The sequence below is a fragment of the Leptonotus elevatus genome, chromosome 3, assembly GCF_054856555.1.
Source record: "Leptonotus elevatus isolate MCC_2025b chromosome 3, RoL_Lele_1.0, whole genome shotgun sequence".
NCBI classification, from domain to species: domain Eukaryota; kingdom Metazoa; phylum Chordata; class Actinopteri; order Syngnathiformes; family Syngnathidae; genus Leptonotus; species Leptonotus elevatus.
This window is the reverse complement of record NC_141241.1, coordinates 23,398,787-23,412,604: the sequence shown is the minus strand read 5'-3', so window position 1 is coordinate 23,412,604 and position 13,818 is coordinate 23,398,787. Positions and strand designations below refer to the sequence as shown.

Genomic DNA, 13,818 nt, shown 5'->3' with positions numbered 1-13,818 from the left:
ACTTGGGTTTGGGCTTTGTTTCTGTAAAAAGAGCCGAGTTGATGAAGATCAGTGTCAGATTGCTGATGTTGCAGTTGTATCACACAGTTTGTCTCTGCAGATGTCAAACCCTCCAATATGCTGGTGAACACCCGAGGACAAGTCAAGCTATGCGACTTTGGTGTCAGCACTCAGGTACACTCAATCGTTTTTTGAATGTTTAGAGAGGTTGGTGCTTGGGAGAGAGGGAAGAGATACATTTCTACTGTGTGCAGTGCTTTGTGCCTATGGTCAAGCTGTCAATCACTGCATTCATTTTAGACCCAGTGCTTTCCCAAGGGTCTGTCTCGTAGATTCACATTCCCCCCATCCCATTGTTCTACACACTTCAAAAAAAAATCTCGTTATAATTATGACCACATTCACAACTGTGAAGCCTCATTGATATGCATTCGAAAGAGGTGGAGACAGCGTGGGTGACAGACAATACCCATGTCATTGTGTGCATGTTTGTGTCTGTGTGCCTGTGGAGAATGTTGCAATATGTGCGTTTGTAATGTAAGCATTTGGGAGATTTTTCTGAACAGCTAATCTGAATATCTATTTACCGGTACCTCTTTATACAGAAACAAAACTGCTTAAACTGTAGGACATATAGTTAGTGTCTAACAATATATAGCAACTTACTCTTCTGTGATGTAAAATGATAGCAACCAGGATTTCATTCATTATCACTGTCAATATTTACAGTTGGTGAATTCAATTGCCAAAACATATGTGGGAACAAATGCATACATGGCAGTAAGTGGACTTTAATTATATTGCCTTTTCTCTGATAGAGAGCTCATAACCATGCCATTGACAGGCTCTTTTTTTTCCTTTTTCTTCATATTGTGTTTACATAGCCAGAACGGATATCAGGGGAACAGTATGGTATCCATGCAGACGTCTGGAGTGTTGGAATCTCTTTCATGGAGGTACGACAATAAATTGTCAGATTTTATGAGATTCATAGGTGTGTGCGTGTGTGTCTTGAGTCTAGTGAGAGCTGATGATGATGCAGTGAAGCAGTGTTCATTGCTCCCCAGGGTCTTGCTAAAGTGCCTGATTGACAATGTGTTTTCAAATATCATTTAAATTTCAGTATCTTGTCACTTGTCTGCCCACTCAAGTTATTGATTCTCAATCGGTTTCTGGCCACAGTAGAACAAATGATTTGCACTTCTGCCTCAGCTTTTTGTGTCACTAATGTTTAATATTATTACAAGTGTAACAATAATGAGGAGCTCACAGAAAATGAACTCTGTGATTGTTTAACCCTGTTTTACATGTCCCCTTTTATTCAATGCATCTTAGCTACATATTGAACTACATGAAATGACTTGCACTCCTACTCAATTTAGATTTAGCTTCATCATCATCATCATGTTTCAATCTATATAACCTCCATTGACCAAATTACTTGCCAAATGTCAGGAAACCTTTCACCAACCCCCCTATAAGAAGCACAAGCTCACATTAAGGGCATGCATCGACTAAAGCATTCGAACTGTGTTCAAGCACCCTCGTGTAGTTATTCAAAGTAACTTGGCAAGTAAGAATGGCCTAGTGTTTGAATGAGTTGGTAAGTAACAACCCACAGTCTTCAACATTTTTGCGAGAGATGCTTGGTTATGAGACGGAACAACATGAAGGAGCATGGGCCACCTCCTTGGAGGAGTAGGCTAGAGGCAAAAGTAAGGGAGATCCGGATAGAAGTTAACCTTCTAACACAGCAAAGCAAAGGTGTGAAGCTTAGGAAAGAAATGCCCAAGAAATACAGCAACATGTTCACAGATGAAGCACGAGACTGCCAAGCAAAGACTCACAGTCTTAGCTACTCGCCTACAGAGGTAAACAAGAGAGGTGGAGGCACTGAAAATAAATATGATGTTCTCCAACAACCCAGTAAGGTCTACTCTCAATGGCAAGGTAGCAAGACCGAAACAGACCCACTCAAGGCTGAGACAGAGTATCTGGGAGAAAGAAACGTCACACAATGCCAATGCCCAGTGGTTGGTAAACTTACAAGAAAGCACAGCAACCTCCCAGAACAAGAAGCAGTAGTCATAACAGCGTCAGATATCCATGCAGGAAGATGAAAAGCTAGACAGCAACGCGGCCCAAATCATTCATGCCTACTGGCTAAAGAAACTGACTGGTATCCATGAAACCTGCCAGGTTTCCTTCCTCTCTTCCTTCCTTCCGTCCGTCCATCCATCCATTTCCTCCTTTTTATACATTTTAGGGTCACCGAGGAGTAGGAACCTATATCCTAGTTGGCCAAACCTATTTAACAGCATTCACAAGATATATCATTTAGCGGTTATGGACGTTTTTATTTTTTTTAAATGTATTTATTATTGTTATTAATTAATACATTTTTTCTCAATCATACAAAATAATATTCACTTGCATATTGTGCTGTTTTTCCATTCAGCTGGCCCTCGGAATGTTTCCCTATCCACAGGTGAGTTCTTCAGTTCCATTTGTATTTACGTTATTTTAACTGGACTTGCATCATTAAATTACAGCTGCTATTTTAGGACTGATAGTAAATTACAGTCCATCAGTTGTTAGTCCGTCAATCGTTAATCCGTCAATGTTGTCTTCTGTCTTGCTAAAAATACATTTTATCACCACAGTATTTTCCTCACTAATGTCGCCACATATAGTATGTGCACACTGCTCATGGCCAGCGGACTCAATGGCCGTTTCTCAATATGAAGATCACAGAGTATAGTGTTGCGGATTTGCCGCGATAGTCGCAATAGCAGCACAAAATGCACCGTAGGATATTTTTGTAGACTACTATTCACAGGCAACAACTGATGCATCGTTAGTTTAAAAATAGAACAGAAAGACAACATTCCATGCGTGCTTGCTTAATCCGTACTTTCAATTAGAACAGTACGAGATCACAAGGACATAAGAACGGACAAGAAGTCATATTGAGAAATGGTTAATAGAACCCCTTAGCTGTTCAATAACCTGTATGACGGACACCCTCTCTTGAAATGATCATTCAATATTTATGCCACAAGGGGCAGTCTTTATTACTTCCAAACATGACACAGACACACAAACACACACACTGGTCTAATACAAGCACATACATTCAGTTGTTTGAAATGCTTCAAAAGGGATAAACGAAACAATGAATATTAAAATTATATACTTGCCTGATGACTGTGAGTAAATAAATATTCTGAATTATACAAACACATTCAAACAAATGTAGAATAGAACTCTGCATACACATGAGAAAACTGGCTTTGTTAGTCACCATTCAAGGAAATAATGAAGGATTCCAAAGTTTCATTAGATGTCCTCGCAAAAGCCAAGGATGAAGAGGTTTGTGTCAACTAGATTGTTCCGTAGCTTTTGTGCGTGTGTGTTTTTAGGGTGGCTTGGTGATGCACGCTATCTTTGATTTGAGTGCAGCATTTTCTCTCATTACATTACCTTAAGTCCTGCTCAGATGTAATTGCCGACCACAGAAGTGACTTCCCAATCTCATCAAGTCTTAATTAGTCCATGAAATGGGTTTATCTCACTAATCTCTAGTTGAGCAATCTGATTCTGGTTACCTCAGCTTCCATCTTGGGCCTAGGCACGAAATGAGAGGCTGTGGTTTCTATCTAAAGAGTTTGATGCTTCAGCTATGTTTTGATTTAAAGTAGCACTAAGGAACTTTTCAACCTTAATATTTTCAAAACTCTTCTAATGAAGCATAGACTTAAAACGAGTTGAATGGTACCTCTGCCAAGGCCTGAGGGGGTCTTTATTATTTTTACTGGCGCTAAGCTACTTGTTACTGCTACTTGGAGGGTGTTAGGAACACCGCCACGCAAAAAAACTACAAATGTGCTGACTGCTTTATGGCATACGTCACTTTGAATGTCATTGCTCACTGGAGTGAGCTAAAAAAATGGCGCAATGTGCTTGTCCTCATGAGAAATGTGGTCTTCCTTCAGGCATAACATTAACGCTTTTGTCCATATGGCGTCGCCATAATCAACGTCAACTGAAAGTTCCTTAGTGTTGCTTTAATAATAATAACTTTCAAGGCATTTCAAGGGGCCCAAGATCACTTAACAGTATTTGGTAGACAAAGTTGCTTTGTACTGAGTGCAATTTGCTCCCTGCCAGGACACACACTGGCCCTGTATATTTATGATATAATGCGATAAGTTTCAATAATTATTTCATATGTAACATCTTTAGTATTGTACCCCAAATTATTATGCAAAATGCGTTTTTGTCTGATTTTGGTTGAAATCCATGTGCTCATTTTCTGCCTGTTGCAATCTCCAGTAATGCTGTAAACCAAAAATCTATTATTTGCCTCTAGCTGGTTCAAAATGCGCCAGCTAAGCTTCTCACTTAGTCAAGTCATATTTTTAGCATTATTGAGCTGGCTTAGAGTTAGTTTATATGATTGATTTTATGAATACTTTTATAGTATGTATGGTTCTGGCTCCCAAACTTTTAATCTCATCATGAGCATGTGGCAGGTCATCCAGTCAAGGCTTAAAACTAAAGGTAATAGAGCGTTCTCCATCAGGCTGCCTTGACTTGGGAACAACCTGCTTTATGAGATAAAACGTGCAAAATCGGTGATATCCTGTAAAACAATTCCTAAAACTCACTTTTACTCAATGGCTTTTGTGATATCGTCTTCTCCTCCTTGTTGGGGTCTTCTACAATGCATTGGTTTTTCATTCGGTTTTATATGATTTTTTTTGTGTCTTTTTATTGAATCTTACCGATTCAACATGTCATCATCATTGCTCTCTCTCTTTTTTTTGTGTGCGTAAGTATGTGCGTGTGTGTGTGTGTTTGTGTGTGTGTGTATGTGCGTGCTTGTGAGTTTGTGCTCATTAATTCACCTGAAACGTATTAAAAATCCCATACCCTTCACCTAAACCGAATACTTCAGTATCCCGAATCATGAAGTTGTCAGGAGACCTGAGGAGTGATCAAAGAAAAGAGAGAAAAGTGAAATCCAGCACCGACCAGACACAACCTACTACACACCGGGTTACCAACCAGAATCTTTCACCAACCCAAGAAGCATATACATTCCAACAAATTAGAGAGACCTCAAGGGACCAAAGGAAAGACTAAAGAAAGGAAGGAAAGATAGATGAAGCAGAGTGAGATCCACAGACATCAGCCTCCACCGATTCAACAACCAGAGGAAGAAGCAGATTGTTTGAATTTCAGTAGATGCTGGTGTGGTGGATCTGGCATGCATGAAACACCTCCACCAAAGAGGGGAGCCTTCGACCCCGGCCAGGACAGGGCAAGCGCAACCTCCCAGGGCCCCCCAGGCCTCAGCAGCGCCAGGGCACAACCCCCGGGCCCCGCGGGGGGCCTTCGGCCGGAGAGCAAACCCAGGAGCCTGGAGCGCCCCCCACCCCAACACGGCTCGCGCCGTTGTTTACCATATTTTTAACTTGCAGACGATGTAACATTCGGTTTTATATGATACAGTAGATCGTATGACAACTGGTGTTTTTTTTTTTTAACCATTTATACTTGTGATTTGTTACAAGTGCATGCTTTTCTTCTGTCCAAGCACTTTATAAACATGTTTTTAAGGTGCTATATAACGGATGGATACATACTGTAGATAAAAGTTGTTACGTACCAGATATAAAGCCATTGTGTGCAATCCTTGTAATTTCCAGTTCTTTATGTTTGCGAAGTGAAGCGATACGTAAAAGCCCAAAAAGTCTTAGTGAGTGTCTTAGTGTCATGCAGCTTTGTAATCTCTTAATTTTTCTCAGCCTCCATATGGTACTGCTGACCGATCACCTGCAGGCTGTTGCCGAGTGGTCTGGCAAGAGTGTTTGGATCTAGCAAGCAAGGCACAGCTAGCCAAATTCCTCAGGCCTAAGCTGTCATTTTTACAAACGTTGGCACAGTTGTCAGTACAAACCCCCATTACACTTTTCCAAAGACCATTTTAATACAGACTAAGGAACGACATTTTAGTCTGTACTGGAGTCTAGTGAACGATTCGTGATTTGCGACCAGTATGTTTTAAACTTCTGAAAGGCTAGAAGCATCAATTATGAGCCCCCCCCCCACCCCGAAACTCTGTGTACTTGTGTGTGCATCCTCACAGTGGGTCGTAAAATGAGTTGATGCATGTTTGTCATGATCAAAGGTTTTTGTCAGAAGCTAATTGAGGTCCTGGTCTAGCGGTGTAAAAGTATTTGAAGACACTAGATCTGATGTGTGTACCGCCATCAGCACGTTTGGCCCTGACTTGTCTTTTTTGTTTGCTTTTGTTTCTCTTCAGTTTGTTATTTTCCTGGCAATCCTAACTCAACACAGTGTTTATCACTATTTACACTTGCTATTGCTATCGCGGGAAAGGTCTTAATTAATCGTAGTATAATGCTTTAATATGTATGAAAGGTCATACAAAAAAAGAGGAAAAGTCAGTGTACAAATAGAGTGTTTGGGAAATGCTGTCTGAAACATTGTAAGTGTTACAAAAATACAAATGAGAGGAAATGCCTTGCATATATGTCCTATTCTGTCTAGATGGATTTAGGAATATTTCTATTCATATCCAAGTGATAAACAAGCTCAAGTGTTAAGACAAAAAGATATGGAGATAACTTTTGATACGTGGTTAAGCTTCCCCATACAAAAATAAGTGTTTGGTTATGCTTGAATTGGTTTGTGTTCCACAATACAATTTCAACCTCTGAAGCAGTATGCAATTTAGTCCAAGTAATTATTTCAGGGCAAATTACTTTTACATTGTTGCCTTTAATGTGTCTGAATCAGGCAAAAGTGGATATGGAGGCAGTTTAAGAGTCTCTTGATATTTACAGTGTGTGGGAACCTGTATTTAATTGACTGAATCAATAAGTGCTATAATATACTGTCAAAATAGTTTCATAATGAACATTTTTATAGGAAACACTATTAGATTAGCCAGACATTAGCAAAGCCTCCATCTTGAAACAGCCATCACTTAGTCACTTAGAATATAAGAGTACGGTATATAAATGTTGTTGCTGGAGAGGTTTTCTTCTACTAAGATGACCATGAAAAAGGAATGTAAAAGTTTTAATTTTATTATTGTACAGTCAAACTTGTAGGGAAGGCATCATAGGGACATCACTGCTGTTGAACAAATTTTAAATGCAGTTGACTCCACATACCAACAGTTTAGCATTCACAGATTTTTGTGGAACCAACCCCCAGTTATTTGCTAAAAAAAAACGTTTATATTCGTCATTCTTGTGCTCAGACCAAAGCTCTAAAAGTTTTACTTTGGTGCAATCTTGTGGGATCTTGGTAACGCAAAGTCAACTTTTTTTTCCCCCCTGTGTTCCTTAACATTTATTGTTGTATATAATGTCGATAAGGTGAGGTTATTGACTTCTGTTTGTGTAGAGTGCTAGTGTACAAATTTGTTTGCCCTTGTGTGATGTCACATCACCCGCATGTTATTTGGGCTTACCCATCATTATATCAAGAGGTACTTATTGATTGTAATGGTAATTTGCTTTTGTAGATGGTTGCTCTCCGCCCTTGAGCGATTCTCGAGTCAGACTTCTGTGAAAAGTGTTCTATCATTTGTGACTATTTCTTTAGTTTTGCGTTTAGCTTTAGCTTCTCCATCATCTAATGTTCTTTCTTCTTGCTAGGTCTGCTTGCATGGTTAGCTACTCCTCATCCGCCTTTAGTGTCAGCACTACTCGAAATCTAATCTTTTTACTTCCACAAAGTAGAGTATTCGCATTCAGTCCGTAGTGATGTAGAATGGCGGCTGGCTCTCTGCCGAGCAATGTTAAAACGCCTATAAAGAAAGGAAGGTAAGCCACCATAGCGTTCCTAAAGGGACTATCAAAGCTTTTGAATGTGTCTGGTGAATGACGAGAGCACGACGTGGGGGGTGGGTGACTCTCCCGATTGCATGTTGTTTCTTTAGGCTTAACTTGCTTTCTTTATAGGTGTTTCACATTTTCATTATCATTTTGGATGATAAATATACATTCTATATCCAAACAAATCGGAGACCAGCATCCTGAATGGATTTCCAAGTTTCACTGTGTTCTACATTGGCATGTTGAACATGCTAACTTTGACATCTGGTCATGCCGATTGTAGCAATTATTGTACATCTCAATACCTCGAGACCTGCAGGGCAAGAATAAAGTGCTACTCTGAGAATTCACATTAGTGGATTTTTTATCCCCATTCTCCCAAATGAGAGCAAGGCCATTAACAATTGTGTGTTTTCATTATGTAAATGGTGTTACGCATACCCACAAATTGCCACCAGGAAAGCAATAATTTTCTCCTAGTGATCATAATGTGTCCAAGTGGATCGTCTTGATTATGATATGCTAATTACATATTGCCATATCTCCTTTCTCTGGTTTGTGTTACAGATCCAGAAAAACCAAGGATCTTTAATGGTAAGTTTTATTTTTCTTTGCAAAACTCTTAGCATGCTCTGATGTTCTTACATTCACTGGAGTTGCATTAAAATATTTGCTTAAACTGCTCTTATTGTAGTTGGTGCACGTATGGAATAATGATAAAAATGTAGGAGCTAAGGATGGTTTTGTCTGACTTTCCTGCATTTGATTTATCTGCAAAGATGAATCACAACAGTGATTTTCCCTATTGCCAAGAAAATCCCTGTCAGCTAACGTGTTTTTCATCTCCTCTTTCAGCCTCTTCAGTTACTGCAATGCATCGTTGATGAGGTGAGTCGTCGTCTTATGTGCTTTTGCATCTAAAGTCAGTCCTAATGGACCAGAAAGCTTATATTTTGTTTCCTAATGAAGCAAGCCACTCGGGCAGCTTAGCTCCCCGCTCACTCAGCCTTTCACCCAAAGCAACTGCCTTAGGCAATACAATATAGTATATTCTTGCACATTTGTATGGCGGAGCCTTCATTCATTAAGTGTTATGCACAACACTGCTATTCTGTATTCTACAAAGTCAGCAGGCTCAAAGCAGATTAACAAAATATTCTGAGACAAAGTGAAAGCATTTGCCTTACGTGATGTTTTCAAAATGTAAAAAAAAGTAATCAAAATGTACCCCAATTTTAACTCAAAACGAGTTGCATGTAATGAAAAAGCTAGAGACTGCACAGTCAATTAATTGAATGACGTCAATGAATGTATTGACTTAATGACACAATGACTACAAAAGCAAAGCAGCAACAAGAAATAAACGTTCTACTAAAAATCATAAAGGGTTTATAGTTGAGAATAAGACATAAACATCAGATACTTCTAACAGGTGCTAAAATGATACCGTCTAAATGTAATTGATGGTGAACTCCATTCCCTGTTTGTAAAGTCAGTAGCATAAATCCATGGATCCAGTCTTCCGCCTTATATCTCTATGCTGGTTGAGGAGTTGTTTATACCAAGATCCTGGCAACCGGCCCTTAAATTAACTCATTCACAGCTTCAACACACACATTATTTCAAATATTATTAATTTGCACCGCATAAATTATAAGAGGGCATCTTTGCTGATATATTCATGCTAAAAAAAGCAACTCATAAAAAAAACAATTGTTCCCAGTAGAGGCACAACAGCAAAAACACTAACTACCAGGGAATATACACATTGCCCCTTGCTTAATGTTAATGTGTGTTCAAATATTTTTCTATTCATTAACGAAACAAAATTCGACATTGAAGTGTCAGACCAATTACAATAACAAAATATTTGTAATTTGACCCTTGTGAATAATTTTTTGGGGGCAAGACGGAATTCTGGTGTTTAAAATGGCAAACTTGTGAAGCATACATACTTAAATTATTTTTATTTATGTATAAAAAAAATAAAATGTACAGCATTGCAGTTCAATCAGTTTACCAATGAATAATTTGTAAAGTGGCAACTTAATTGACGGAGAGGCCACAAATGACCACACACTTCCTTACCAGACATATGACAATAGGGTCCTCCTACATTAAGACTTTTTGTCGGGCCACCATGTACAATGTTGTGGTGGCCCTGCCAGAACCAGCAATTAATGTAATAAGTTTTCATGAAATTTCATATTTAACATCTTTATAATGCACTACACCGTGTTGCATAATTGTGAAGCTTAATTAAAATGCACTGCATTCCAAATTATTATGGACAGCATTGCTTCAAGACATTTTATAGGTTGTACAGAAGTGAAAATAGTAATTTGTTGAATTTGTTGCATTAGGAGGTTGTATTAGCTGAGATCAAAAGATATTTCAATCAAAAATAACTTAACAGGTCAAGATCCATTTTAACATAGGACCTCTTATTTGATAGCTGCTTCGCAATTCTTGCATCCATTGAACTCGTGAATTCTTGGATGGCTTCTTGCTTGAATTTCAATCCACGATGTCAGAATAGCCTCCCAGAGTTTGGATTGAAAAAATATTGGGGGGCAACCTGGGGTGCTGAACCACGAGGATCTCAGGGTCCAGAGTAGTAGAGGAAACATGGTCATAATTGTCCCCCCTCCCAAATGTTTTTTGCCATTTTTTAAATTAATTATTATTTTTTTAATTACTTGAAGGTGGTCACTCAGCATGTGGCCCACTTGCTGCCAGTTGCCCATCCCTACTCTAATCCATGAAACCTTTTACCTGTTCTTGTAATAGTTATATTTTATATGTACCAACTGCATTCAAAGAAATTGTTCTCTCCTTCATGATCTATTGAAATTGTTTACAGTTGATACCTTGAAGTAGAGCTTCTCTGTAGTCCTACCATCTGGCCACTCTCATTAATGTTCCTCTTTTCAGTTTGAGTAAAAGCAAGCAGCTCTACTGATAAAGAACGCCCTCTTTATTTTCAAGCCTGTAATTACTGATCTAATTTTGCCTAATAATCACTTCATGGCAATGACATGTATATTTACTCGTACCCTTGTACCCTTGTTCTCTTAGTGGAACCATGTTGTCAACCAGAGGAATAATTCACATAGATGAGCCACTTTCATCAGCCTGCTTGTCTTTTGTGCTGTTGCCTGTTGCCACATCAAAGCTGCAACAGTCTTCCTCTCAGCTGCAAACATGAATACATGCATAAATGTGTGTGTCTGTTTGATATTGCAAAAGGTACCAGTAAATGGTCGGACTTACTTGCCATATTTAAAAAGCATCTTTTGTTTACTTTATATGTTTATATGACGAGCTATCATTCGTCCATGTGGGGGCAGCACTGTGAAGTGCAGTGAGATTAGGCGGATCACATTTTTTTGTTCATTTAATAGGTCCATGCATCATGGTTTGTGTGAGGGTGCCAATCCGAGCGTTAAGAAATTGAGATCACTGCCCAGAGGTGTTTTTTTGTTTTTTGTGGCACAGCAGGGCTTAAAATATAAAGAGGAATTGGTTCATCAACATTTTACTAAACCCCTGCCTGGTGCCCCCAGATTAATTTTTTTGGGGGGTGGGGGTACCCCAGGCATTAGTTTCCATATCACCATATCTAATCTCTATTTTAGAAAGCTGTGGGTCGCTGGGGCACACCTTAAAGAGGGAAGCCCAGACTTCCCTCTCCCCGGCTACTTCTTCCAGCTCTTCCTGGGAGGCCACAAGGCATTCCATTCCAACTCACCAGGGAGGCCTCCAGGAGGCGTCCTGATCAGATCCCCGAGCCACTTCATTTGGCTCATCTCAATGTTCCGGTTTAATACAATCCCGGATGGCTAAACTTCTCACCTCTTCTCTAAAGGAGAGCCTGGACACCCTGTGGAGGAAACTCATTCCGGTCGCTGGTATCCGAGATATTGTTCTTTACTATTCTAACTATTGAAATAGTTAACTTCACCTCATATGTGTGGGTAAGAGCGTAGATTGATAGGTAAATCAAGAGCTTTGCCTTTTGGCTGAGTGCCTCTCCTTCAGCACGACAGACCTATATAGGGTTCCACATCACTGCAAATCCAGCACCGATCTGCCTGTCGATCTTTCTCTCCAATCTTGGCCACTGGTTTATTTTGAATTGCCGTTTTATGATGTGGCGACGTCGCAAATTACAACCCATCAAATGTCATCATAAAAAATACAGTATACACAGTACACATAATTGTGTTTTTCAGGAGGCCCTGGATATTAATATAAATGAAAAAACATACCACCCATAAACTTAACTTGACTTTTTTTTTTTTTTTTCATTATTATTATCTTCAAAGGATCCTCCAGTTCTTCCTGCAGGACAGTTCAGCAAGACTTTTGTTCACTTTGTCACTCAGTGGTAAGTCTAATGTTTCTACAAAGTTGTCATTGTTGTCATCTGAATACATTCACCACTTCTTCACAATCTCATGCACATTTTCATGGTACACTCAAAGTTGTCCTGAAGGAATTTGTGTTTGAGAATATTATTTAGTTTGATTTAAATGAACAAATATTGCTGTATTAAGCCCTGCAATTGAACGGTAGTGAACAGTCTAGCAGCAACCTATAGAAAAGGGGTGCATGAATGGATTATTTTATGGATGGACAGTACATATCTTGTATTGAGTAGATTTTGACTGCCTGCTCTTTCAGTATGAGAAGACAACCCAAAGAAAGACCTGCACCCAATAACTTAATGGTAAGTTAAACCAATTTACTCTATTAAGCAGTTGTAACCTTGAAAATAATCAAATTGGAATCTGTGTATAAAGTGTCATCATATTCCTGCAACCCTGTTAAAGTCAATTAAACAAAGTTTTTCACATCTCTGTAGCTTTTGTCTATAATTGTGCTTTTTGTGAAGTTGCTGGGTTCTCAGTCAAGGACCTTTAAAATCGGTACTGCTATGTGAAAATAACATGAATGGACATCTTGCTTGTAATGAAAAATGTCACGGAGGTATGCAAAAAACCTTGAGACTGGTTTAAGGTGCACTTCAGCAGTAATTCATTAAATCTGCATTTTGTTGAAGATTCTGGCCAAAGTACTGCTCAAGAGTTAATTAAATGTGTTTTGACCATTTTTAGCAGACAAAAGCAAATCTATCAGAAGGGTTTTTGTGTTTATTTGAGGTCGGTCTCTGCGATAATTCACTACAATATATATTGCGATGGAAACGTTATCAATATCAACACAAAATGTGTGTGATAAAATGTTTGTTGGAAAAAAATCTGGAAGCAAAACCCAACCCTGAAATTGTGTGTGTTGGACGCAGAGGCTACAATGCAACGTTCGATTTAATAAATCAAAGTATGCACTGCTTTTATTTTGTAGAAGTAATCTAGATTCCTGCACTTTCCAAAAACCTGTACGCTAGGTTCATAAGATTTTTTTAAACCAGTTTCCACAACATCTTTCTGGCAAGTCAGGTTTTGAGTTGGATCACTGAATATCTTTGCAGGCACTGGAAAATATAGGGGACTGCAAAAAAGAAGAAAATATATAAAAGTAGAACCAAGTGGGGGGCCCAAAAAAAAAACAACTTGCGCTTTGACAAAAGAATGACCCTAACTGGAGCCTCACAAAGAATTATGGACCTAATGTAGAGAACTGTCAGTAACCCCATTCCTTTAACCGTAATGTATACAAGACACACAAATACTGACTGGATGCCAATGCCAGCACTAAACCATGAGTGGCAGGCACAGCATTTATCGCCATTTAACACATTTCACGCAGGTGATGAAATCAGATAGGCAGGCACTCAATGCAGCTCTGCCGTTGGTATATCACCACCTCTGCCCCAATCAATAGATGAAATAGGTTTCACAAATATTTTCTGCAACATTAATACATTTACCCCCCAAAAAATTCTAAATTTATATAAGTGTAGATTAAATTGATGATG

The 13,818-nt window shown here is 38.9% G+C and overlaps 1 protein-coding gene across 2 annotated transcripts in view; it reads left to right on the top strand.

Annotated features, from left to right (window-relative positions):
• Window positions 1-13,818, top strand: part of map2k5 (mitogen-activated protein kinase kinase 5) — a 48,309-nt gene that overhangs the window by 23,988 nt on the left and 10,503 nt on the right. The window contains exons 14-21 of one of the 2 annotated variants that reach the window (XM_086072263.1): window positions 101-174; window positions 730-780; window positions 885-956; window positions 2,459-2,488; window positions 8,445-8,471; window positions 8,733-8,765; window positions 12,206-12,267; window positions 12,564-12,609. In XM_086072263.1, the coding sequence (XP_085928389.1) occupies window positions 101-174; window positions 730-780; window positions 885-956; window positions 2,459-2,488; window positions 8,445-8,471; window positions 8,733-8,765; window positions 12,206-12,267; window positions 12,564-12,609 (395 nt within the window). The remainder of the gene's footprint in view (window positions 1-100; window positions 175-729; window positions 781-884; window positions 957-2,458; window positions 2,489-8,444; window positions 8,472-8,732; window positions 8,766-12,205; window positions 12,268-12,563; window positions 12,610-13,818) is intronic. The other variant, XM_086072262.1, reaches the window with a different exon arrangement.